The sequence below is a fragment of the Chelmon rostratus genome, chromosome 21 (genome assembly GCF_017976325.1).
Source record: "Chelmon rostratus isolate fCheRos1 chromosome 21, fCheRos1.pri, whole genome shotgun sequence".
Taxonomy (NCBI): Eukaryota; Metazoa; Chordata; class Actinopteri; order Chaetodontiformes; family Chaetodontidae; genus Chelmon; species Chelmon rostratus.
The window spans coordinates 4,081,807-4,106,683 of NC_055678.1; the positions used below are offsets into that span (position 1 = coordinate 4,081,807).

The following is a 24,877-nucleotide window of genomic DNA, read 5'->3' on the forward strand; positions in this document are numbered from 1 at the left end:
GCAGATTTCAGGATAAAATAAACGGCATCGTTAATGCTTCATTAGTACTGTTCTGGTCCACACTCCAGCACTTTAGGTGGCGGTAGTGAGTCTTAAAGGCTGTTGTAATTAAATGAAAAGCAGAAGAAGACAGCCCCAACGTCTCCGCACCACAGAAGAACAAACCGAGGAAGTGCCGCTGCCTGATGTGACTACTGCAGGTAAGTGCCGGATAATTGGAGAGTGTCAGTTGTTTTCCTGTCACAGTTAAACGGAGCCGTCGGTGCTTCGCGCTATGTTACCATTGGTGATATCTGTCATTTTATCCGACGAGGGGCAGCTTTTTCAAGTTACAGCCGGAGAGCGGAGAAGGTCAAGCTAATGCTAACGTTAGCAGCTAGTCCTTTCGGCATTATGATGCGACACTTATGGTGTCCCAAACTGTGGTTCGAGGTCTTCCAGGGGACCCGGAGTCTCTACTGAAGACTGAAGAGTTTTACGTGCCTGTGACAAACTCGGTGTGTGTCGTAATGTCACTAAACGGAACGCCAGGCAGACTCCATTCAAAAAATCAACAATTTAACATTTCTTCACTTCTTGTCAAAAATACGCAGCAGTCAGAGCATGAATGAAGATCAGAAACTTTTCACCACTACCATTATTTCAATCCGGCTCGGAGCCAAAGTGAGAAGCAGTTTTCTTTTCCCCGAACACTGACACTCAAATACTTTCCCTTTCACCAGGAGCTGCTTTTCAATCAAAATTAGTCATTTGTATCGTTGACAGTCCAAGACCTGAACCCAACCGTCGTTAACGTCTCAACCACGGAGGCATAAGCTGTGGAGAATACTATCCAAGGTAGACATGCATGCGCCGAAATCACTGACCAGACTCAGTTTAAAAAAGTGACAATTTGGCATTGCTTCGCTTCTTGTGAAAAGTGTAAGAGCTTTTCTGGATGTCTTAAATGTCTAAACAGGAGCTGCATGTCAGTCCGGTTTGGCTCCAAAACACCAACAACACTTATTACGATAAAGATGTCAACATTTATCGTTACCCACTAAAACTCAAACTGAAACATAAAACAAAAGTCTTGAGAGCGTCTGCACTGTAGGAGTAAAAATTTAATTAAATTATTTGTTAACTTAATTTAGTATTCCTTCAATACATCATAATTTCATATGAGTCAAATCTCTTCATGTATAGCTTTCTCCAAAACAAGTTGACCAGTTTATTTAGTGTATCAAATGTCTGATTTGGAGCCTGTTCACTCTGACTGAATGGATGTTGTTTCTGTTTCTGTATTAATGAAGAGAGAAGATAGAATGAGTGACTTAATGAAAAGGTGTTGTTGTTGTTGTTGCAGCCCTGTCTTCATCTTCTGTTATCTCTGATCCTGACGATGGTGTTGAGGGAGGTTCCAGCTGAAAACATCGCCCGTCCTCTGGGCAGGAACGAGGTCATTGGCCTGCTCTTCCGTCTCACCATATTCGGAGCTGTCACCTACTTCACCATCAAGTGGATGGTGGATGCCATTGACCCCACAAGGAAGCAGAAGGTGGAGGCTCAGAAACAGGTGAGACAGGGAGGGGGATGTCCAGTGAGGACAGTAGGTAGGACAGTAGATCTGTAGGCCTGTATATACAGTATAAGATACATATACATACAACCCTCTTTCCAAAAAGTTGGGACACTGTAAAATGTAACTAGGGACAGAATGTGATGAGTTGCAGAACAGTGAAACCCCATATTTAATTGAAAATATCTCAAAGAAAGCATATCAGATGTTGAAACTGAGAAATGTCATTGTTTTTGAAAGTGATATCCTCATTTTGAGGTTAATGCAGCAATAGGTTTGAATAAAGTTAGTTCAGACTCATGTTTAGCTCATCACCTCTTCTTTTAACAACACTCTGTTAGCATTTGGGAACTGAGGAGACCAACTGCTGTCATTCTGAAAGTGAAATGTTTTCTCATTCTGGCTTGTTGTACGGTCTATTTTACATGTCATAATGCTCCAAACAGTTTCACTGGGTAAGAGGTCAGAATGCAGGCAGGCCAGTTTAGCAGCCGGACTCTTTTACTACGGAGCCATGCTGTTGGAATACAAGCAGAATGTGGTTTGGCATCATCTTGATGTAATAAACAAGGACTTATTTCCTTAACAAGGAAAGATGTTGTCTACTCATCAGCACATGTTGCTCCAAAACCTGAATATATGGTTCAGCATTAGTGGAGCCTTCACAGATGAACAGGTCAGCCATGCGCACTAACGCTGATAACAAATCAGATAGTTCCTCTCCTCTTCAGCCCGGAAGACGCGGCGTCCATGATTTCCAAAAAGAATTCATTACTGTTCACTGTGAGATGTTCCATCAGCTGTTTTCTTTCAGCATTTCACTGCTTTTCTTGTCTTCCGTTGCCACTCGCCCAACTTTTAGAAACATGTTGTTGCATCAAATTCTAAATGAGCATATAATTTTCAAAAACAATGAAATTTCTCAGTCTCAACATTTGACGTGTTATCTTTGTGGTGTTTTGAAATTAAATTTGGGGTTTCAGTGTTTTGCAAATCATCACATTCTGTTTCTAGTTACATTTTACGCAGCATCCCACGTTTTTTGGTAACATAGTTCTATATTAGTATACAGTGTCTAATGTGGGAACCATGGTTGCGTGTGGCAGATTATCACGCTCCAGAGATTAAAACATTTGTCATGTCTAACGAGCTGTCAGATCAGTATGAAAGTTTGTTTTCTCACAGTGGGTCGGGACTTACGAGGGTTTAACAGTCTCTTCAAATCACAGTATTGATCAGACCAGCTGTTTCCATATTGGTAGTTTTAACCTTTCAATTGTATATATCGTTACATCCCTAGAGCCGACTGCTCTCCATATAATGGGGTTCCCCTGCCCCTAACTTTGATTTTCTCTCTTCCAGGCAGAGAAGTTGATGCGTCAGATTGGGGTTAAAAACGTGAAGCTGTCTGAATATGAAATGAGTATCGCAGCTCACCTGGTCGACCCCCTGAGCATGCAGGTAATTTTCTAAAGCTATATTTTCCCAAAACAACAGTTAAAAGTGCTTCACAGAGCATAAAAGAAGACGCGAATATGGAAATACAAGATGGGGGGAGTTACTGCCACAGAAGGCCAGTGAAACACCAGAATGGACGACTTGTACCTCACTAATGGTTAAAACTAAAACTCAGCACAAAAATAGTAGTTACCAACATAAACCACCATGTTCTGAACACACACATCACAAACACTAACAAAACATCTGCAAACAATCTTGACAAACTACTCAGTCCATCAGGGCATGATGGGAAATGTGGGACGTCACTGTTTGTGGCTCTGTCCAGACAGCAGCACTCTTTGCTCTGTCTAGGTTAAAGATGTAGATGAATATATATTTATTTAGTGCCTTTGTATTGGGCATCAACCTTGTGTTTAGGCTGTGTAGTTGAAAAAATAGACTTCAAACATAAATAATCGCTTCATGCCGTGGTTAAACCTGTGAGACACAGCACAGATCCACGGCACTTGTGGTCTATACATGGGGTCAGTGCCAAATGAAAACATACCATACCAAAACATGTCTACTGATTTTAAATTACATTTCACTAAAATAAAACAACAAACCTTAAATTTCCAAATGTTATTCTAATAGCATTTGATTAAATGAGTAAATAACGTCAGTTAGCTTAGCATAACAATTTACAACATTTACAAAGATTTATCTTTGAGCCTTAAAAACTGTTAGGAAGTTCTGCTAGCTTGTGATGCTACAGTGACTTCCTGTTTATGTAGCTAAATTGGTGTTGGACTATGCAACAGATGTTTCCTTTACAGATCATTGAAGTCTCTACCAGCTGAGACAGTTGTTAGTTTTATCTGTGAAATCTGATGAATCACTAGTTTGAAACCGTTTAATTACTCAGAACTGAGGAAGAGCTTTGTGTTGATGATGATCCTGGTGTCTAGTCTGTCTCATTTGACTTGAGCAGATTCTGTTCGGTCGAATGTTAATAATAAACCTGTTTGTGCAGATCACCTGGAGGGACATTGCGGGTCTGGACGAGGTGATCACAGAATTAAAGGAGACGGTCATCTTACCTGTTCAGAAGAGACACCTGTTCCAGGGATCCAGACTGCTACAGCCCCCTAAAGGTCACAAACATTCAGCTGTTTCCTCTGTTAAATAATCTTAATTCATAATCTTTGAAGTTCTAGTGTGAAGGATTTAGTGGCATCTAGTGGTGAGTTTGCAGATTGCAACCAACAGAACAACTTTTGCCTCACAAAATGATGAAAGTCCATCTCCAGAGTCAGTGTTCGGTTTGTTTGTTCTGGACTACTGTTAAAAAAAAAAAAAAAAAAAAAACATGGCGGCATAACATGGCGGACTCTGTGGAACAGTAGCTGCTCCCTCTGTAGATATGACTCATAGACTGGAATAAAGACTCATTCTAAGGTAGGTCTTATTTTCAGGTGATTCTACACTACTGAAAATGTAAGTTGTTATAATTAAATTATTATTTTATTAAATTTATACCAGTAGATCCTATAAAATCCTCCACACTGGATCTTTAAGGTAAAAGAACCAGAACATGTTGTTTGTAAAGAGTGAGGTGATGAGAACATAACGTCAGATAAAGAGACAGCTACGGTAATGATTATACATATTCTCGTCATCACAGAAGAGAGGGAGAAAGAGAGTGAAGGAGGGAGAGAAGGATTCAAATGGGCTAATGATGAAGAAAGGGATGGAAGAAAGGATGAATAATTAGCAGTGAGGGAGGATAAGCACAAGCACAGATATAAGCACAGATAAGTATAGAAAGTTAGAGAAAAAAAATAAAGGTATGTAGCACTAAAATAAGACAAGAATAGAAAAAAAACTACATAGGAGCATTTGGAGACAAAATAACTGGTGAAGTGACAGTGGTGTGACCTAGTTGTGTTGAACGTATTGAAGAATCACCTTGCATGTACTCTGGAGGCCAGTCGTCTCAACCCAGTTCACACCTCCTTCCACTGACCTTCAATCCAACAATCCATTGTTCCGTTGTTCGACCTCGATCCTCTCGCCTCATCACAGAAAGTCATGTTGTCTGTTGAGCAATGAGGGAGACCCTCCATGTCATCCTGGAACAGTTCCCAGTCTGTCACATGGAAACAGTCCTGGAGGATCTCCTCAGCATCCTTACACCAAACCTTCACAGTCCCTGTGCTGAAAGCAAGGAAGGAGGAGGAGGGGGGAAAAACAAAGTAGTGACTGAGGATGGAAGGAAGGAATGAAAGTCAGACAGTCAGACAATGTACAGTACTGTGCACTGACCATATGCCTCGCTGTCATCATGGTAACAGGTGTGCTGCTGTACGGGCCTCCAGGCTGCGGTAAAACACTTATCGCCAAGGCGACGGCCAAGGAGGCGGGGTTTCGTTTTATCAACCTACAGCCCAGCACGCTGACGGACAAATGGTATGGAGAGTCCCAGAAACTGGCTGCTGCTGTGTTCTCATTGGCTGTTAAACTGCAACCGTCAATCATCTTCGTCGACGAGATAGGTAGTCTTTACACACACACACATTCACACATACACACACATACATACGCTTGGACTTCAAATGTTTTTACTTTTTCATAACAATAATCAATAGGTCTATCAGTAATGAAAATGAGCGTTAGTTAAACGAGTGTATGTGGTGTTAAAGAGTACCTGTGCTGAGACAATGGTCGATGAAAACAGGATAATTCAGTGAACACGATGGAACAGATGGTTTTGTTTACAGCTGCATTACGTGATTGTATTTTTGCACCAAGAGATGAACTGAAGCATATTAAGTTAAGCTGAGATAAGCTAAGTTAACCAGCTGCTGGCTGTAGCTTCATATTTACTGTAATAATGATGATATAAATATGGACTCCATGTTGAAACAGACTCGTTCCTGAGGAGTCGATCCAGCTCAGACCACGAAGCCACGGCCATGATGAAGGCTCAGTTTATGAGTCTGTGGGACGGACTTGATACTGACCACCACTGCCAGGTACACACACACACACACACACACACACAGTGTGTGTGACGCTGCAGCAGATTCAGTTCATGTGCCCATGTCTTCAGATTTGTGTAGTTTGTGCTGCTCACGGCAGCATGACATTTGAAGCTTATCAAACCCTCGTTACTCTGACCAACAATAGTTAACTAATTAACTAACTCCTCCTGTCGGGACATGGAGGAGATCTGGCTGAGAATAATAAACTTTATTTATAGCACTTTTCAAAATAACGTTCCAAAGTCAAAATAGTTTATTTAACAAGCTGAAGTCTGAACAAAAGACACCAAGAAAGAAGGAGGATGATGAGATGATAATGATATGATGATGATGATGATGATGATGATGATGTAGTAATAAAGTGTCTCTCTGTCAGGTGATTATAATGGGAGCCACTAATCGTCCTCAAGACCTCGACTCTGCTATTCTGAGGAGGATGCCCACCAGGTTCCACATCAACCAGCCTGTACGTGCACACACACACACACACACACACACACACACAGCATGGGCGTGGTGTATCAGTTGGAAGGCGTTCAGTGTGCAGCTGTGTGATGGTTTGCTGTTGTTGCTCCTGCAGAGTCTGAGGCAGAGAGAGCAGATCCTCAAACTCATCCTGGAGAACGAGAGCGTGAGTTCACCTCAGCCTTCACGTGACACCTCTGTGATTGATCAACCAGTCTGACTGATCTCTGTCTGAAGTCACACCTAAATGAATTTTCAGCGTTGATGAATTCGAGCAAAAAGTCTCTGCTGCTTGCTTCTGTCATGTATGACTGAAAATGAAGCTTTAGCACTAATTGATTAGTAAGTTAATCAAAAACATAATCAGCTGATTAATTGATAATGAAGATCATTAGTTGAAGTCTGAACTGATTGAGTTTATTTAAGAACTCATTTGAATACATCATCTGTAACTCACCTTTTCAGAGGAACCTGATCACCTGTCTGTCTCTCTGCAGGTGGACCTGTCGGTCGACCTCCTCGACATCGCCAAGGAAACGGACGGTTTCTCAGGAAGTGACCTCAGAGAGATGTGTCGTGACGCCGCGCTGCTCTGCGTCCGAGACTTCGTCCACACTCAGAACGACAGGTATCTGTCTGTCTAACCAGTTACCATGACGACATGTAGATCACTCTGTATCTCCAGAGCCCGACATCTTTTGCATATTATTATCCATGATGTTGGATGGATTTGGACACACACACACACACACAGCTCCTTCAACAGCTACAAGAGTCTCGTGTTTTAAAGGGAAACTTCAATGTAAAATATCACTAAGTATAACTGCTCTCTTCTGTCTCTCTCTCATCACCTGTCTGTCTCTCAGTCCGTCAGAGGACTTCATCCGTCCGATCCATCAGTCCGACCTTCAGAAGGCGATCAGTAAGATGAAGAAATCGAAATCAGCGGGCGGACACGGCGCCCTGCTGCACGCCGCTCTGGACTGAGCACACACACACACACAGATCACATGATGACCTGAGGCCAGCCTACAGTCGTGGGTTTGATTCCAGACTCATCGGTTCAGTGTGAACGTGCTGTCTGTGTGTGTTTAAATCTGTTCAACATGTGCCACTGCTTCTTGTTTCTGGTGTTTTTATTCAAACAGCTGATCATGCTGCTGATGTCCGTCTGTGTCTTCGACTGAACAAGCAGAAATGAAAACCGTGTCAAACAAACGCTGTGTCGTGACGCTGGAGTCGGAGGCGACAGAAGTCATCGTTCCACTTCTTCTTGTGCTTTGCTGCTGGTTTCCACTGTAAATAAACTCACAGGAACGCTTCTTTTTAAACCAAACACGAGTCTCGTCGTCATTCAACCAGAATACAAGACGGTGATTCCCAACCTCTCTGGCTCGTGACTGCCGTAAGTGTGCAAATGTCTATTTGCAATCCCTAAACGAAGGTTTAAATCATGAGACAAATATAGAAGTTTATGTTTAAACTCAAACTGCATGCAGGTGTGCTGAGGTCCAGAACCAAAGACTTAGCGACCCGGGTGCTAGCTGGCAGCTTTGTTGTTTTGGGAACTTTTAGTTTGTTTAAGGAATGCAATAGTGCATTTGTTGGAACTATTTTCAGTGGCGGATTAATCCACATTTGGTGCTTTGGTGTATTGAGCGTTTGTGGCAGCGGGACGGTGTGTGTGGGGCTGAGTTCGTGGTGATGAAGGAACATGTGGTTTGTTGATGTGTTTTAATGGAGCTCTATGGCACAGAGGAAGAAGATTTATCAGGCTGTGATACACACATTATAGATACATTCACTGAACACAAAGAAAAATCTAGAACGGCATCGCACTTCAACCAAAGAGGCCGTTTTCCTCATTATTCAGAGATTTTTATTTTATTTTCAGAGGCCAGGAGACGTCAAATTATCCAGTAATCACAGGAAAACATTTTGAACCCAGACAGATCACTACAAATATCTTATTTGTGGTCGTATTTTAAATAAAAGTGAGGAGTCAAACTCCCCCTGACGGGGGTCCCAGCCCTCAGGTTGGGAATCACAACTCAAGTCTTCTGTTCTGGTCCAGGTTCGAAAACGTTTCACCTTTTCTGTTCAGTCTGGTCTGAGCGTCAGGGTGGCTCTACGTACCACAGTACCCATGAGCCTCAGCAGCTGTTGCTATGGAGACGCCTCCATCCACAGCTACTGAACTGTCAACTCTTATTTCGGAATAATTTCACTGAAGTTTCCTGTAAAATCTGGTGTAATTTTTTTTACCAAATTAATGATGCTCTGAAACTCCCAAAATGTAGAGAAAAGTTGTCAGATGAGTCAAGAATATAATTGAAAATATACAGTAAATAATACTGTTAATTGCTTAATGAACAATATCCCATATTTATATTTTGTCGTGTTTGATTCTTTTTTTTTTTTTTTTTTTTTACTACTCTTTGTCAGTTTGAGAGCTCCAAGCCAAATAACAGATTTCATTCATGGAATTTATTTTGAAATCAAAAGGAAACAATGGAGATTGTTGGAAAGAACTCAGTACTTTTTGTACTTTTTCATTAGTTTGCTCAACTGTATTTTTTGGTTTATTATCATATCACATTTTTCTGTATGTCTGACCTGTTGTGCTCTGACTTAACGGCGTCATATTAGCTGTTAATTAGAATGAATTAATAGGAAAAGTACCAATTGAACGCCATCTCTATCACAAAAAATTTGAAGTAAACTTGTAATTTATACAGTTTTTTGTGTGAAACGTCCACAGAAATGAATGGAAATCATGAAGTGAAGCGTTCCGTTTGAATACGATGTTTCTGAAACGTTTACACTGTAAAATAGAAACGTGCACGTTTGAAGCAGGAAGAGAATCGAAACATCAGGGACTGACATGCAGAGTGACTTTTCTGTGAAGTGTTCTTTATTATTATTAACATTATTTTATTGTTTTTATTCTGTGATTCTGGTGTTTGAATGTGAACTGTGCTTCTTTTTTGTGGCCGACAGTAGAAGTTATTTCTTCAGTTTATCGATTGTTTGGTTTCTAAAATGTCTTCAGATGTTTGGTTGAACAAACAGTTAAAAACATTGAGAGAAAACATTTTAACTGAAACCAGAGTTTTGTTTTTTTGAAATTTTGCCAAATGATTTTTGATTTTCTTTCGACTCATCGAATATTGGACTTGTTGTTCTGTCTGTAAACCACAGCGACACTTTGGTTGAAGGTAAATAAAATCCAGATCCGGGACGACCTTTCTTTTTATTGGCTGTTGAGTTGTGATGTAATAACAGCTGGATGATGTAATACATTTCCAAAAAAATGTGGTGTTTATGTGTTAATGTTTCTGAGACAGATTTAATATTCAGCATGTTTGTAATGAGAAATAAATAATCAGGAATACTAAATCAGTCATTTTAAATACCGAATCATTTGCTGAATTACTTAATTACTCTCATGAAGTTTGAACTGCGACACCTGTGAAAATCCAAACGTCTTTAAACAAAGTTCAGAAGTTCTATGATTATATTTATTGAGCACGTCCTTTTCAAAATGTTTCCACTATAAGCTCAAATCTTTTTCCTCAGTGAACTGAACATTAACAGCAGAATCATCCACATTCAGATAACTGCGTCACACCAATCAAAGACGAAAGCTAACGACTCTTTCAACTGTGAAAAACGTTTATTAAAGCTTTTCAATGAAAAACATTTGGCATCCACAGGAACAGGAAGTCAGCGAGCGAAAGCTGACACCAGTAAACAACTCAAAGTGATGAAAGCCGAGCCGCCATTCTAAACTTGAAACGCACAGTAGGCACAATGACATTGAAAGAAAACAACAGTAAAAAAATAATTAACCCTGAAGACACCAAACAGAATCAGACCTCTGCAGCCGAACCAGAGACGTTCATGACCTGATTCTCTGTCAGCCTCGTTATCTTTTCACACGACGCTTATTGTCAAAGTCCTCCCTCAGACTGACTCAGAACCCCTTGGCTGTTTGGCAATGATTTAACCTACGGGGGGCAACGGCCAAGTGTCGAGGTTTCTGCTGAATCAGGGCAGATATCTGGATATGTGGACTCAGAGAATCTGCTGAAAGCTGAACTTGTGTAAAAACTACACTGACTGAGAGAAGCAAGAGGTTTTAACATTCACTTCAATACAGTCAGTTTGATCGACAGCAGCATCTGGTGGACATTAGAGGAACTGCAGCGAGCCAAACCTCAACAAAGGAATCAAATCATCAAGAACCAAAAGGCAAACATGTCACATGATCATAAAAATAGAATAAATAAAGAACATAAAGCAGCTTCAATCCTGAAGAGAATCGCACTGCCACCAATAATCTTCTTCACTGAGTCTGGTTTACAACAGATTAAAGGGTCAGTTCACCAAAATCAATCAAACACACACAAAAAAAGCTGGAATTTGAATGAAAACTTTTCAAATATGAGGATAATGATGATCTTCCATCATGCTATTTACTAATAAAGCATCTTTAGAAAAAATGTAATAAAAACAACCTTTTCTCAATGAAAAATGTCATGAAATAAAAATGAACCCTGATACCGTTAAGATAAGAACGATGAAAACGTTTTCAAATAATGACTTTCAATAATTTATGAAATGATTTCAAAATTTCTTGGTGCTTATTTGTTCCATAATATCTTATTTATGTATTTCATATCATCACAGACTCAAATGCCTGCCTCACATCTCACCACCACTTATCGTGGCCCGGTGACGGTTTCCTGGACTGCAATACTCAGGCCTGTGGCGACGATAAATCATCGAGTGCTGGACAGAAGGCCGAGAACAACTCACCACTGACCCGTTCTGAAGACATCAAATCCAGAGCGAACCAGTCTCTTCTTAGAGTTCAGTGTTTGGTCCACGTCCTCCAGGACGACCCTCACACTCGCTGTGGAAGTCGCAGCCGTCCAGCAGGTGGCGGTATGTGGCCCGGACGTCCCGGTACAGCGGCGCGTCCTCCGCCTCCAGCCCCGGGAATCGAACCGGAGACTCGTTGATGAGCAGCTGCAGCCGGGGGCCTCGCTGGCAGTCGTACAGGACGAAGAGCAGGTTGGCGGCGTACGGCACGATGAGACTGGTCCGGAAACTTCGACCTGTGACACATGACGGGACAGAGACACTGTTGATGTTCAGTTTTTAACTGACACAGGAAGTGAACAGTATGTCTGAATCACAGGAGGAAGTGAAACCTTCACTGAGCTCCTCAGTAATTAAATTTGACCCGTGTGAAAGTACAGGACCTGGTCTGTAGACATGGGCATGGACAGAGACTAGAGCCTCCTCAGGGAGGCGCCAGAGAGGTGAAGGGGAAGCAAAGATACTGCAGGAGGTGAATTAGAGTCAAAACTGTGAAACACGTGTTGATCCGATTCAGTGTGACATCACTTCCTGAGGCGATCATTAAACCTGATGATCCAGAACAAACCTCCAGAAATCCACTGAGAAAAAAAAAGACTCTTCAGACCCGAGAAGCATCATGTTTTTAACTTTCCTTCAGTATCACAGTGATCAGTGACAGCTGTCTGTACATCCATGAGTGCACTGCTAACAGGAGCTGCTAGCAGGAGCTGCCAACAGGAGCAGCAAGCAGGAGCTGCTAACAGGAGCTGCTAGCAGGAGCTGCCAACAGGAGCAGCAAGCAGGAGCTGCTAACAGGAGCTGCTAGCAGGAGCTGCCAACAGGAGCAGCTAGCAGGAGCTGCTAACAGGAGCTGCCAACAGGAGCAGCTAGCAGGAGTAGCAGCTAATTCATCAGACTGTTAATGGAGGCAATCTGACTAAATGTAAACACAGATAAATGAAAACAAACAGGCGTGTAAACAGAATATCAGAAGCTACCTGTAGCTGACATCCCAAACAGGCCTTTATGTCATGCTAACATATTAGCATCTATCAGATAGCATCAATGTTACCTGTTCTGTCTCAGCATCAATAAATCATTGAGTTTGTGCATCTGCAGCAGCCATGTTGGATGACGCGTTACAAACCCACAGTCTGAATTGACACCACGTTTTGTCTCTGATTGGACGTCAGGGCGGAGGCGGGGCTTCGTACCTTGCTGTGTGTGGTAGTTGTTGGCAGTGGGCGGTGTCTCATCCTTATAGAGTCCCAGCAGCGAGAGGAGGGGGAGGAGCGTCTCGGCGTGACCCACCAGGATGGAGGCCGGCTCAGGTGATGCCTCTGTGGACCTGATGGACACCAGCAGTCGCTGATTATCAATAATATTGATTCGACCATGTCGCACTGAGCTCATGCTGACATGACGCAGACAACCTAACTGACCTGCGGGGACGTCCCGCCCGGTCCAGCGTCCTGAACACGTGATGAAAGAGAGGACAGCTGGACAGACTGCTGATCACATGACCATGAGAGCGCTTCCAGTACTGCTTCAGGTCTGACTTGTACTCCAACACCTGCAGAGACGGCAGCTAGAATACTACAAACAGGTACTCTGATACACACAAATGATGGAACAAATTCTATTTGCAGTATGATGTGTGTACATGTGTACATGATGTGTGTGTTTGTACCTTTGCATCGTTCTCATCAAACAGGAAGCACCACGGAGAGTGAACAGATTTGATTGAGAGTTCGTACGAACACAAGAAGAACGCTGCTTCCACCAGATCTACAGGAGACACAGAGGAACAATCTTCATTTAGACCAGTCCACATCAGTTCTGATATGGAGGGCACTCAGCAGACCAGAAGTGATGCAGCTAATTTGTTGAGGTTTAACACCACCATGATTCTTCTTCCTTTAGAGTTCAGGTCCAGTGAAAAGAACTGGACTGTTGCGTCCAAAAGCTGTTCAGTCCAAATATTTTAAGAATATAAACATACGTCATGTTCACACAATGACTGCCTCACACGCCACGTTCACACACTGACTGCCTCACACGCCACGTTCACACAATGACTGCCTCACACGCCACGTTCACACAATGACTGCGGCCTGAAACAAATACCGCCCAACTAGCCATTGTTGTTCATGGGAAAGTGGCCGACCTTGATACGAGGGAGGAGTTGCTGTCTTTGCAAACCACAAAGTGAGTGAGGATGAGGTGAGGATTGGGATCAAGCAAGTTATTTTGACTCTGAATAAAGGTGAACTGCCATTTTCAAAGTTAAGTGGTCCTCCTACCGATGGAGTCCAGAGATTAACTGCATGGGTCAAGAAAGATTTCAAGTGAAGCTCAGCGATGTAATGACAACTGTTGTTTCCACCATAACTTTCATGAAATGTAGACAACTGAACAGCTGCAGGTTCAAGGAGCTGAGTCGTCAGTCAGCCTTTCTCAGTATTGATCGAGACCGCTGCAGCAGTGTGTGTGTATGTGTGTGTGTGTGTGTGTGTGTGTGTGTGACCTGGTGTCAAGCGGTGATGAGGAAGGCCCAGTCTCTCGGCCATCCTCCTCTTCACTCCCTCCATCTCCTCCCCATGTTTGAACTTCTCCACCTCCAGCAGCGCCGTGCGGTTCTTCTCCACGCCCTCTACGTAACCACGGCAATGCTCAAAGAAGCGCATCAGCTCGTCGTCCACCTCGTGGCTATACTGCACCTCTGCAGACAGACAGACGTCACTCAGCCTCCACTTCTCACAACGGAATAACTTGCTGCTTTGACATGTAGGTGAAGAATCAAAAGGTAAGCACAATGCATGCTGGGTAGAACTGTGTCGTATGGCTTCTGATTCGCTGTGATGTCACACTAATGTGCTGCAGCAGGAGCTCGTGAATGATGGGAACCTTTCCCCTGAGCTCAAAGCTGATTGGCTCAGATGAGAATCACATTGATTAAACTTCCGGTGATGAAGTTTTAAAACAGAAACGTGTTGCCTACATGTCTGTCTGTTGTTGTTGTTGTTGTTGTTGTTGAGCTCTTTGGAAAGTCTGTCAGAAAAAAATTCAATTTCACTTTAAATTATGATATTTTGACTGATGTGAAAATACTGATCACTTATTGATTGCTGGAATTTATACATAACAGATGATGAAAAATGAGAGTTGTGATTAATTGTCTTTCTATCGATTAATCAACCAATCGATGCAGCTCTTGTCACGTGTCATCAAAGCATTTTGATTCCTGTGTTCAGATTTTCCTCTGGAAAAGCTGAAGCTCCTGTTTCTTCTTCTCTGGTCTTATGGGTGTGTGACTCAAACATCAGCAGAATCACAAATATTCAGAGACTATAATCAATAACCTCCACTCAGATCAATAAGACATCCGTAGCATTCACCTGTGCAGACTCACCTGAGCGCCTCCACAGCTGCTGCAGACCCTCCTGAAAGGCCTCCACGCTGCTCACACAGCGATGCTTCGAGCTGCTCCTCAGGCTGATCCTCCTCAGGTTCTCCTCCGACAGGAGCGACGGGAACAAGACAGACAGACGCTGCGCCAGCTGACGGAGGTCATCCCTGCCCTTCATCACCAGCTGACCTGAGGAGGAGGAGGAGAAAGAGTCTTATCATTCAGTAGTAGTATCTATTCTTTAATGATACTTCATGAGTTCAGTACTAATTCTTATTGATTAGTCATATTTCGGTGGTCCCTGCTCACCGTCCATGTCCTCGGTGTACCAGTTCTCCCAGCGGCTCTGGATGTCCTGCAGCCAACTCGCGGAGCCCGCGGAGCCCCTGGAAGCTTCTCTCCGGACCAGCTCGCTCAGTTTCTGGATCCTCCGGATGTTTTTGACGGTCGGGTACCGGCTGCCGTGCCTGATGACCGCGGTCAGGTGGACCGGGGTGCACCGCTCGGTGGGCGGCGGTTTTAAGACGGATTTGTTAACGGACAAGACGTCCCGCAGCAGGTGCGGGTTCACGTCCTCGTACCGGGTCTTGGTGCCGAAGTAAGTGGCGATGTGCGGGACGTCTGGGACGGTCAGAGAGGAGCAGGACAAGCGGCTCAGGACCAGGCTGAGAGCCGCCACCACCAAAGTGCTTCTGGGCGGTAGAAGGGAGAACATACCGGTGGTCTCACAGGATCACAAACCGGGTTTAACACATCCGTCAGCTTCACGACCGCCACCTTTGTTTGCTTTGTTGACGTTCCGGATTCATCTGACCTTTGACCTCGCTGTCGTGCAGCTCCGCACTGGACGACCAAAACCATTCCCGGAGTTTTTAAATGGACGCCTTTTTATAAAGATACAAACACGCCAGTAAAATGTTAATATTAATACACAGAGACAGTAACTGTAGTACTTATACTACATAAAGGATCGATGTAACGTCTCAGTTTAGTGTCATGTAGCATCAAAAAACCATAAACACCTGCGTCAAGTTTCCGCTAAATACACAACTTCCGTTTTATGAAAAGCCGTAACAAAATGATTCCCGTCATTTTCAAAATAAAAGCTTTATCAACAAGCGCTTTAATTCGACAATTCTAAAAATCTCATTTGATCTCTATTGTCAAAATTCAAACTTAGAAAGCTAAAAAAAATACATCTAAAGGTAAAAAAAAAAAACTCAGACACAAACTGAGAGGCAAAGCGTAATCAAACAGTTTTATCTATAAAATTGACCAGGCTAGAAAGACAGACCAACAGTGACACCCTGAGGCCAAATGAGGTACAGCACGCAACTGCTTTTCTATTTTCTCTATTGAAGACATTTATTTCAGGTTTGTTTCCACTAAAGAAAAGCTGCCTGATTTTTTTACTTTCTTTACTTTGAGACAGAGAGGCTGTATGTAGAAACCTCTCTATATTTAGTCTCTGTAGGACAAACCTACACCAGGTCCACTGGTCCAGTCCAGCAGGAGACAAGACAAAAAGGAGGATCAGTAACAAGGTGGTTGGTAGTAAACTGTTTACTGTATATACAACACGTTCATCCTCTGGAGAGTAGGAACATTTACTGATGGTGGTTAACTGTGTTTCACTTCCTGTCAGGAAATAAGAACAAAAGCCTGCAGTCAAATATTTTATTTCAAGTTTTTTACAAACAGAACATGTAGGTGCTTTCATTTTTCACACTTTAAACCCAGAAAGAGCTGCTACCAGCTCAGACAGACCAAGACACAGCAGTGTTAAAATGTACATTTCATGTGTCCTCTGACTGGTTCTTCTGTAACTGTCATGGCCGACCAGTCCAACCAGTCTGTCACACATGCCGAGGACGCTCAACTCTGAATGAGTTACTAACATCAAGCGTTTCTCAATGCAAAGTCAACTTTATTACCAGACCTTTATTACCGACTCCATTAAACATCCTCTAAACAGAAATCAGGCTAAAACAACAGTCACGCAACATTTCTACACAACAGAAAACTAATCTGTTTCATTCAGAGCTCATCAAAGCTTTAGAAAAACTCAGACATTATCATTATCATTATTATTTTCTTACAGAGTCACAGTCTGACATCTTACATCACTTCCTGTTGGTATAAGGATGTCGATTCTTTTGTAGACTAACAGTGTACCATGTGTAGTACACACTGTATGTAGTATGACTGTGTGGTACTTTAGTGGATCAGCTGGGTGACGTGAAGAACCTCCTCCCTGGTTCTACTCGACCACTGAAGAGAGAAAACGGTCCAGTCAGTGCACCACCAACATCTGACACTCATCGGGGCTCAATTACCCATCAGGCAAATTTTACTGATCAGGTGAATCCTACATCTCTGATACAGCTTTGGTGTCAAACTAACTAACTGAAGCCTAACTTAAGAGGGAACTTATGTATAGCTGGTACAACGGACCACTGGTCACTGATATGCAACAGGAGTTGCTGGTAGTGGACAGAAGGTTGGACCTGGTCTGCGTGGTCTTACTTGCAAGTGAGAGCGTTGCCCAGGTTCCTGATCCTGCCTCTCACAGATCCTCTGCTGGGAGTTTTATAGTAGCTGTTCAACTCTGGAGACGTCAACGGCTTAAACAACCGACCTGGAAACATAAAAACACATCAGGAATGAAAACCCCTTTACATGAGAGAACAAACTAAGACCAGCTAGACCAGTGAGAGGACCAGTGCTGTTCACTAATAAGAAAAAGACTGTGAACCCACCATGTCCACCATCCTGGCTGTAGGTCATAGTGGAGGGGGATGAGGACGACATCTGATCCGTCTGGATGGCAAGGACACGTCTCCAGTAGACTTCAGGGAGAGACAACATGCAGCAAATAACCTGGGACAAGTGCAAGAGACTCAATGAACCGCTGAAGGTGAAGACGGACAGACATGTCTGACGTCCACACAGAGATGAGATCCAGGTATTGTGCTAATATCCACTGACGTTTAGAAAGAAGCAAACCTTTGGCTGAGTGTTTGTGTCCCTCATGATGGTTGTTGGAGACGGCTCAGACATACCATGTCCCACTATAGTCGGTCCAAACACCCGGGCCAAATTATTCTGGTCCATCTGACACTGAGGGCTCTTCATTACCCTACAAAAAGAAGAAAGAAGAACTATCCGTCATTAAGTATTTGATACTTGAATCATTTCACATTTTTCTTCCACTTAAAGACTAAAAATGACCACAAAGAGACTTGAGCGAGAGAACAGAGGAGAGGTAAAGGTCTTACTTGTGCAGGTGGAGCATGAGGAAAGCCAGCGTGTCTCTGTTGGCCTTCGGCAGCTCTGCTATGGCCTGATACATGACGGCGGTGCTGCTGTCTTCGTCGGCCAGCTCTAGAGATCACAGTTAAACCAACAGAGACAATGAAGCTGTGATTTACATGTTTTTCAGAGTGGAAATAAATATCCCCTTACATCTCAAGACAAAAACATTTTCATAGAAATACGAGTCTGAGTGAGTTTGAATAGTTTCAGACGAGACTGTGAGACCCTCGGTCTTCATACCTGAAGCCTCCATGAAGGTCCTGTGCAGTCTGAAGGTGATGAGCGGCTCCTTCAGTCTTCTCAGGAAGTCTTTCAGGAGACCACACACCGAGTGAATGTCATGAACTTTGCTGAGCGTGAGCGGCGTTTTCCCCTGGATGAATCGATTTCTGAGCTCCTTCACCAAGCGCTCCCCTCCAGGAACTCTGTACAGCCCCCTCTGCAGACACACAGCACGTCAGTCCAGGTGAGAACGTGCTCGTCACTCATTGGTTTGATGCTTGAAGGTCCTGTCTGACTGGTCCAGTGTTTTTCCATGAAGTTTTCACCTGTCAGTCTTTTCTCTAAACAATATCTTGAGTGTTTTAAGATAGAAACTCAGGAAAGTATACACGTCACACAGGTTTATGCTCTTCCCACCAGTTTAAAATATTAAGTTACAACAATCAGTGTGTTTGAGCATTATTTAGTGTGTTTTTGCTGCTGAAATGTCATAGTTGGGCTTCTCTACTAGGCTTCTTCTGACTCTTTATCAAAGAACCAGGAGAGTTTCAACTGTGACTCATCTTTGAATGCAAAGCTCACCTGGCAACAGGAGCCTGTTTAGCTCAAACCTGCGGAGTTCACCTTGCAGTGACTCGACCCAGACCGCTTCCTCTGAGGAGTCTCAGTGACTGCTGTGTTCGGATCTGCTCAAACTTATTGTACCCGGGAGGGTAAACCAGTCAGTCTGATTCACCCAGACTGAGCAGAGCTCAGGTCTGAAAAGAGACCTGAAGAGCGCGAGGAGAAGCTCACCTCCTCCAGCCCCCTCCTCTCTATCTCAGCCACGCACTCCACGACCAGCAGAGGCACTCTGGGATGGATCGCTGGGGCAAACCCTTCCAGCGAGTTCTGAAGAGGAAAAGAAGTTCACACATACGTGACTCACAGATGTACTTCAGTTAGTTACTCCTCAGTCTAACGGGCAGATTGTTGGGGAGGTGTTGGCTGACCTTAACATCAGCTGTTCTATAGTCAGTGGGTTTAACCTGCGTATGGGTCATTTTCCCCTCAGTAGAAACTACAGACACAATGAGCTCCTGCCTGTCTGTGACCTCTTTGCTCCTCCTCTGATTTAAATCCTCTAATTGTATTTCAGTTAAGAGTTTTTCCCCTGCTGCATTTTATCAGCTCAGTGTGAAATCTCACTTTTGTGTGAAAATTACTTTGGAACATGAGTGTGTGTTATGTTGGTAATTGTCATTTTTGTGCTGGTTTATGTGTTTTACCATTAGCTGGTTTTTCAGTTCTTGTGCATGTGTTAAATATCATTGAAGGGCCAACACATGTTAATTGCAATTATATTACCACCTTACTGTTGGTAATGTGTTATATTACTTTGCTACTAGGGAAAGTAATCTATTACTGTAAGGTGTTACTTTTGTTATGTGTTGCCACCAACACTGTTCCAGACCAGATCCTGTGGTTTCACCAGGAGCTAAAATGATGTCGTGGACGTAGTTATTGTGAAGGTTTCGTTCTTCACCTCCTTCCTGTGGTGCTCATCCCGTCTGCATTACTGACTCATCCTCACAGCGTTAACCGTGCAGCAGCAACAGAAATCTGACTGCTCTGAATAAAGCTCTGCAGTGTCCGAACTGGAAGTCCGAGGTACCTGTTGAGCCGAGCTTCCTGCGGTGGCGGTGACCAAGCAGCCGTCACTGAGTTTCTGTTTGCACTCCGGATGAGCGACCACGCGGCAGTTTCTGCACTTCATCGCCACCTTCCCAAAGCGGATCCTCTTGCCGCATGGTGAGCACATCTCGGGCCGGATCACCTGGAGGGAGGCAGAGGAATTACGCTGGCAGGCCGGATGTTGAAGGCCGCCACATTAGACACAAATAACAATTCAACATCCATTTTTATGCAGATGACAGTTTCATATTCCTCAGGAGCCTCTTCAGGGTGCTTGTGATGCTTTCCAGTCATCACCTCTGAACCACAGACTGTTTGAAATGCAGAGAAGACCGAGTACATCCAGCAGTGTCTCTGACTGTCCTGCCATCAAACCCTGACACTCGTTCTGAATACAGAGAGACCGTAGAGCTTCATTATTATCTGATGTTTTTGTTGACCCTTTTGTTTTTCATGAATTCTGTGACGACTGCGGCTGTTTTTTTTGCTTTTTGTCCAATTCTGAATGTTTCTTGTGGTCAGGTCTCACAAAGAGTCCACCTGAGTTTGCAGATAACCCAGCGTAGCACAGCATGTTCGCACCGTTTTGGAAACGAAAACGTGTTTCAGGGTTTTCTCAGCTCTGACTGCAGCAGTCTCCTCCGGATTCGCTTCGGTTTCAGGCTCCGCCACTGTCTCATCACAGGGAAACCACACTGAGGTTTGATCTGAGGAACACAAGTGATCCGGATGGTTTTAACACTTTTTAAACAAAAATAATATCACAGAATTTGAAGAGTTTGAAGGTCAGGCTGTGTATAAAGCGACTTTGAGCTGGATTTTAATCAGTTAACGCAGCCAATACACATTTCCTGAGATTACAAACAGGGGAACTGTTGGATGGCCAAATAAATTGTGGGCTAACTGATGACCAACCATCCAAAAATACTACGGGCAGTTTGAACTGAACAGAAATAATGAAGCCGTTTACACTCACCCCCTCCGCCAACTGAAACAGCACACTCCTGGGTGAGGGTCTGGGCTGGGGTTTCGGGGGCCTCCTGCGTGATTCCCACCACCATGTGGATCTGACCTCCAGTCTCAGGAGTCATCACCGATGCCTTCACGATCGTCTCGACCTCCTGAGTTACACACAGACTCAACTTTAGACATTTTTTGCGTTGAGTTTGTACAACAGAAACCAAAGAATGACGAGTTCTTTCAATCTCCGTTTCCACATGTGCTGGAGAAGGGGTTTCATTAAATTTAATTAATTTAAGGCTCTAGATAATGTATCTAAATCTTTATTACAAAGAACTTCAGCCTTTACTGCCTTATATTTGACTGATGGACATGTTGGTGCTTTTTCAGCCCTGAGTAGTGCCTGCAGGCTTCATCACAACCTCCATCAATGAGCCGTGTCTGTCAATACATACACAAAGTAATTTCTTTATATGCTACGTTATACTTTGATGAAATAAAAAGGACAATATTTCACTCTTAAATGTAATGGAGTCACAGTCATGATATTTTGCACACAGCACGTTTGATGATCTTATATCATCAACATCGTATATTCTGTTATTACAGATTAAACGACACAAAGCTGAATTCATGAATGCATATTGATCAGCGGCTCTCTTCTCTCTGTTAGAGGAAACTGTTGACAGATTTTACAGACGGCATCAACCCGGTGCTATGAGAGTGTTGAGGGGAAAAAAAGGATTTAGAAAAGTGGGTACAAGTACAAACGACACCATTTGAGGCCCTTTTTTGGCAGCTAATGAGGAAAATGAAACTTTTTCATTTAATTTTTGTCTCAGGGAATCAGTGTAGATTAACATCAGCAACACTTTTGTGGGTGTCACAGATGTACAGAGATGCTAACAAATCGCCACAAATCGACTGAATATCGCATTAGGTGTCTCATGATGTTCACCTTCTCCACGGTTTTTCTCTCCAGCAGCTCCGCAGACATGTTCCTGCTTCGGCCTCGCTTCCCAACCGGAGCGCCCACAGCCGGTCCCATCGACGAGCGCTGCAGGGAACCAACAGAACCAACGTCAGAACCACGCCTGTGGTGGAGCAACGCGATTCTCTCAGAGATGAATGAAACTAACTCTCAGAGAGCTCCTGAAAGATGGGAATAAATGTGCTGCAGGTGTTGTCCCGATGGTGAAATAGCTCTGGGTACTGCAGCACAACACTGAATTTACAGTCGAAACAAGCCTAAACAATGTGCACCCGTCATGGCAGCCGCCTGCAGTGCCATCTAGATGAACACTGTCAGTTTCAGCAGATGGTTTGGTCTGACCCTCTTTGTGACTCTTACCCTCCTCTCTCTGGCTCGAGATCTCAGGGGCTTAATCACAGTTGTGTCCAGATCCTGAAATAACATGAAAAACAAAAACTTAGCATCACATCAGACCGATTTTCGAACAGACAGCACATTTACGTTTGTGACAATTTACTACAACAGAAACTTTACATCCAGTTTTTAATGGATTTCTTGCTTTCAGGCAGTTTTCTTAACTAACTCAGGATTTTAAAGCTTGTCTTATGTTTTAACAATGTAAAGCTCTTTGATTTATCTCGTCTCGTCTGTGCTTCAGTTTAAAGGAACAAACATCTTCTCAGGTGAATGATGTACCACGTCATCATCTGTCCGATCGTAGCTGATATCAGAGTGACAGACAGATAGGAAAGACGACTCGTCAATCACAGACAACCTGAGGGAACAACAAGGAAAAGTTTGTTTTCATATTAATAAGAAAAGTCACACATCTTTGCTTCGTCTCATTACTTCCATCTAAACTCCTGAAGAATCCCCGTAGGAAACCTCTAAAATCTACAAAGTCATGCTGAGGAACGTCTGAAAACTGCACAAAACGGCTCTGTGTAACTTTAACCTTTGTTTTAACCCGCCGGTGAAGTGCATGATCTAGTCGTCTCTTACGGTTTGCTGCTCCTGTGCAGAGTCACATTCGCTCCTTTGTGTTCGAACGTAGCCAGGAGAGATTTCTGTTCGTCGTTCAGACAGGCGCTGGATTTACTGTCATGGACCAGGATGTCACACATGAGCTGCATCTGCCTTTGCTGCGAACCAGAACAGTGATAAGTGTTGTCAGCACCCCCTACAGGCTGCAGAGTTCATTACAAATGAGATCCTGATGCTTTATGTATCCTTAGTGTGAACAGTCCTGAATCTAAACAGGTAAAGTATTTATTTATAGTATTTTCAGTACCTTGCCAGGTGTTAGACAGAGTGTTGTTAGTGGTATTAAAGAGTAGGAACCACAGCAGCATCCAACCGGAGCCAAGTAACATTTGCAGGTATGTTTATATGGTGTTTAGCAGCTAATTAGCTATGTAGCCTGCAAAATGACATCAGCAGTGCACTGTTTTCCCTGGTGAATGCTTGATGGCTCAATGAGCTGAGGTGCAGGACAAGATGTTCCTTCATGTTTGTAAATTAGAAAAGACGGAGACTTTAGCATGAAGCTAATGTGGGTTGTTGTTCAGGGTCTGTGGCTCTTGTGTTGTGTAGCTGCTGATCGGCTCAGTGTGACATCACTGCTTTATGCAAGGTTTGATTGGCTGCATCTAAATAAGGTCACTATCTATCTATCGCCGACCAATAACTAACAATGTGTCAAATTACTTATGTTAACATTTGCTAATATGTGCAACTACCTTGTGCAATCCATTATTCTGTGACCAGTTCTTTGTCAGTTGACTGTGGCTTTACTTTCCTCCTTCCTCCTCTCTTTCAGCATCTTTTCTCCTTTCCTATATCCTCCTTTCCTTCACTGTCTTCCTCGTCTCCTCTCTACAACTTCTTCTTCATGTGCTCCTGTTGGGACTCACCAGGTACTGATAGTCGCCTTCGATCTTGTAGCGTTTCTTCATCTCCACGTCCAGCTGGTTTCGAGCGTGCTTCAGTTTGACCTCCAGAGCAGCTTTGGCCACGTCGGACTTGACCAGCAGCTCTTTATACTTCTTCAGCTCCAGCTCGGCGTGGAGCCATCGCTTCCTGACGGTCTCAAAGTTTTTCATGACTTCAACCATCTCTGAAAGAGCAGCAGAAAAAAAACTCAGCAGCTACATCCTCAAACTGAATCAGTGCAGAACTTCTGTGGTGACGAGACACGAGTATGAAGGAAAACATCTTAGGATGTTAGGAACCAAACCCATAAAAAAGGACAAATGCATGAATTAAATTACATTTGAATTTGAATGTATTGTAATTACAGTCAGCATAGTAATCAATGCACATCATGCATTCATATTTACATTTCTGTCTGCTGAAAACCAAACAGTCGACAGCAAGCGTTTGTTTGGAACTATGAGAGCCACCTGAACCATGTGACCTCGAGATGAAAGGGGGTCAACTCTCTCTTTCAACAGGTCTGATGTCATCAGTGTTGTTACGCTGGGTCGCAATGAATCAGCCTCACCCTGCTCAGTGTTGACAGCGTCGTCCTCCATAGTGATCCTCTGAAGACACATAGCCAGCAGCTCCTCCACGATGAGCCGGGACTCCCCCATCACTCTCCAGTCTGACCCGACCTGCAGCATTAAAGGAGCAGTCTGCCTTCATTTCAACAGCCTGACTCTCATTTCTCCACTGAGTGTGATTTAATACCCGTTTCACCATCAAACCGGCACAAGCCTGAAAGCATGATGGCAGAGCAGCAGGGAGGATGTGAACCAGAGTTACTGATAACTAACGTGACTTTCTTCAGATCTGAGGCTTCAATTCAATGAACTTTCTGAAAACTTTCTGAAGATTGTTTGTTTGTGGAAGAAACTGAATCAGATCCTTCCTGTCAGTTCTAATAATGATCCACTCACCACGTCTCTGTTTTCAGTTCACCATAAACTTAAACTTTCAAGTTTCAG

The 24,877-nt window shown here is 43.4% G+C and overlaps 3 protein-coding genes across 4 annotated transcripts; 1 reads left to right on the forward strand and 2 right to left on the reverse strand.

Annotated features, from left to right (window-relative positions):
* The first annotated feature begins 154 nt into the window (after window positions 1-154).
* On the forward strand, window positions 155-8,902 carry atad1b (ATPase family AAA domain containing 1b). Of its 2 annotated transcripts, XM_041962557.1 has the most exons (11): window positions 183-200; window positions 723-837; window positions 1,346-1,555; window positions 2,921-3,019; window positions 4,032-4,152; window positions 5,353-5,553; window positions 5,927-6,033; window positions 6,419-6,508; window positions 6,623-6,673; window positions 7,005-7,135; window positions 7,374-8,902. In XM_041962557.1, the coding sequence occupies exons 3-11, from the start codon at window positions 1,382-1,384 to the stop codon at window positions 7,492-7,494; spliced, it is 1,095 nt and encodes a 364-aa protein (XP_041818491.1). In that variant the 5' UTR covers window positions 183-200; window positions 723-837; window positions 1,346-1,381; the 3' UTR covers window positions 7,495-8,902. The 2 variants fall into 2 exon arrangements, with proteins under 2 accessions (XP_041818489.1, XP_041818491.1); XM_041962555.1 differs by lacking the exon at window positions 723-837 and having other exon boundaries at window positions 155-200.
* Window positions 8,903-10,170: 1,268 nt separating this feature from the next.
* minpp1b (multiple inositol-polyphosphate phosphatase 1b) lies at window positions 10,171-15,582 on the reverse strand. The gene is made up of 7 exons (XM_041962822.1): window positions 15,095-15,582; window positions 14,789-14,974; window positions 13,904-14,098; window positions 13,067-13,164; window positions 12,819-12,949; window positions 12,591-12,724; window positions 10,171-11,630 (listed from the first exon to the last, which is right to left on the reverse strand). The coding sequence occupies exons 1-7, from the start codon at window positions 15,498-15,500 to the stop codon at window positions 11,377-11,379; spliced, it is 1,404 nt and encodes a 467-aa protein (XP_041818756.1). The 5' UTR covers window positions 15,501-15,582; the 3' UTR covers window positions 10,171-11,376.
* Window positions 15,583-17,010: 1,428 nt separating this feature from the next.
* Window positions 17,011-24,523, reverse strand: si:ch1073-416j23.1 (rac GTPase-activating protein 1). Its single transcript, XM_041962992.1, has 16 exons — window positions 24,433-24,523; window positions 23,843-24,045; window positions 22,932-23,071; window positions 22,626-22,704; window positions 22,308-22,361; window positions 21,915-22,013; window positions 20,973-21,117; window positions 20,579-20,703; window positions 19,977-20,138; window positions 19,118-19,213; window positions 18,341-18,539; window positions 18,064-18,169; window positions 17,792-17,924; window positions 17,545-17,665; window positions 17,312-17,423; window positions 17,011-17,056 (listed from the first exon to the last, which is right to left on the reverse strand). Exons 1-16 carry the CDS (start codon window positions 24,521-24,523, stop codon window positions 17,011-17,013), a joined length of 1,911 nt encoding a protein of 636 aa, XP_041818926.1.
* Window positions 24,524-24,877: the final 354 nt, after the last annotated feature.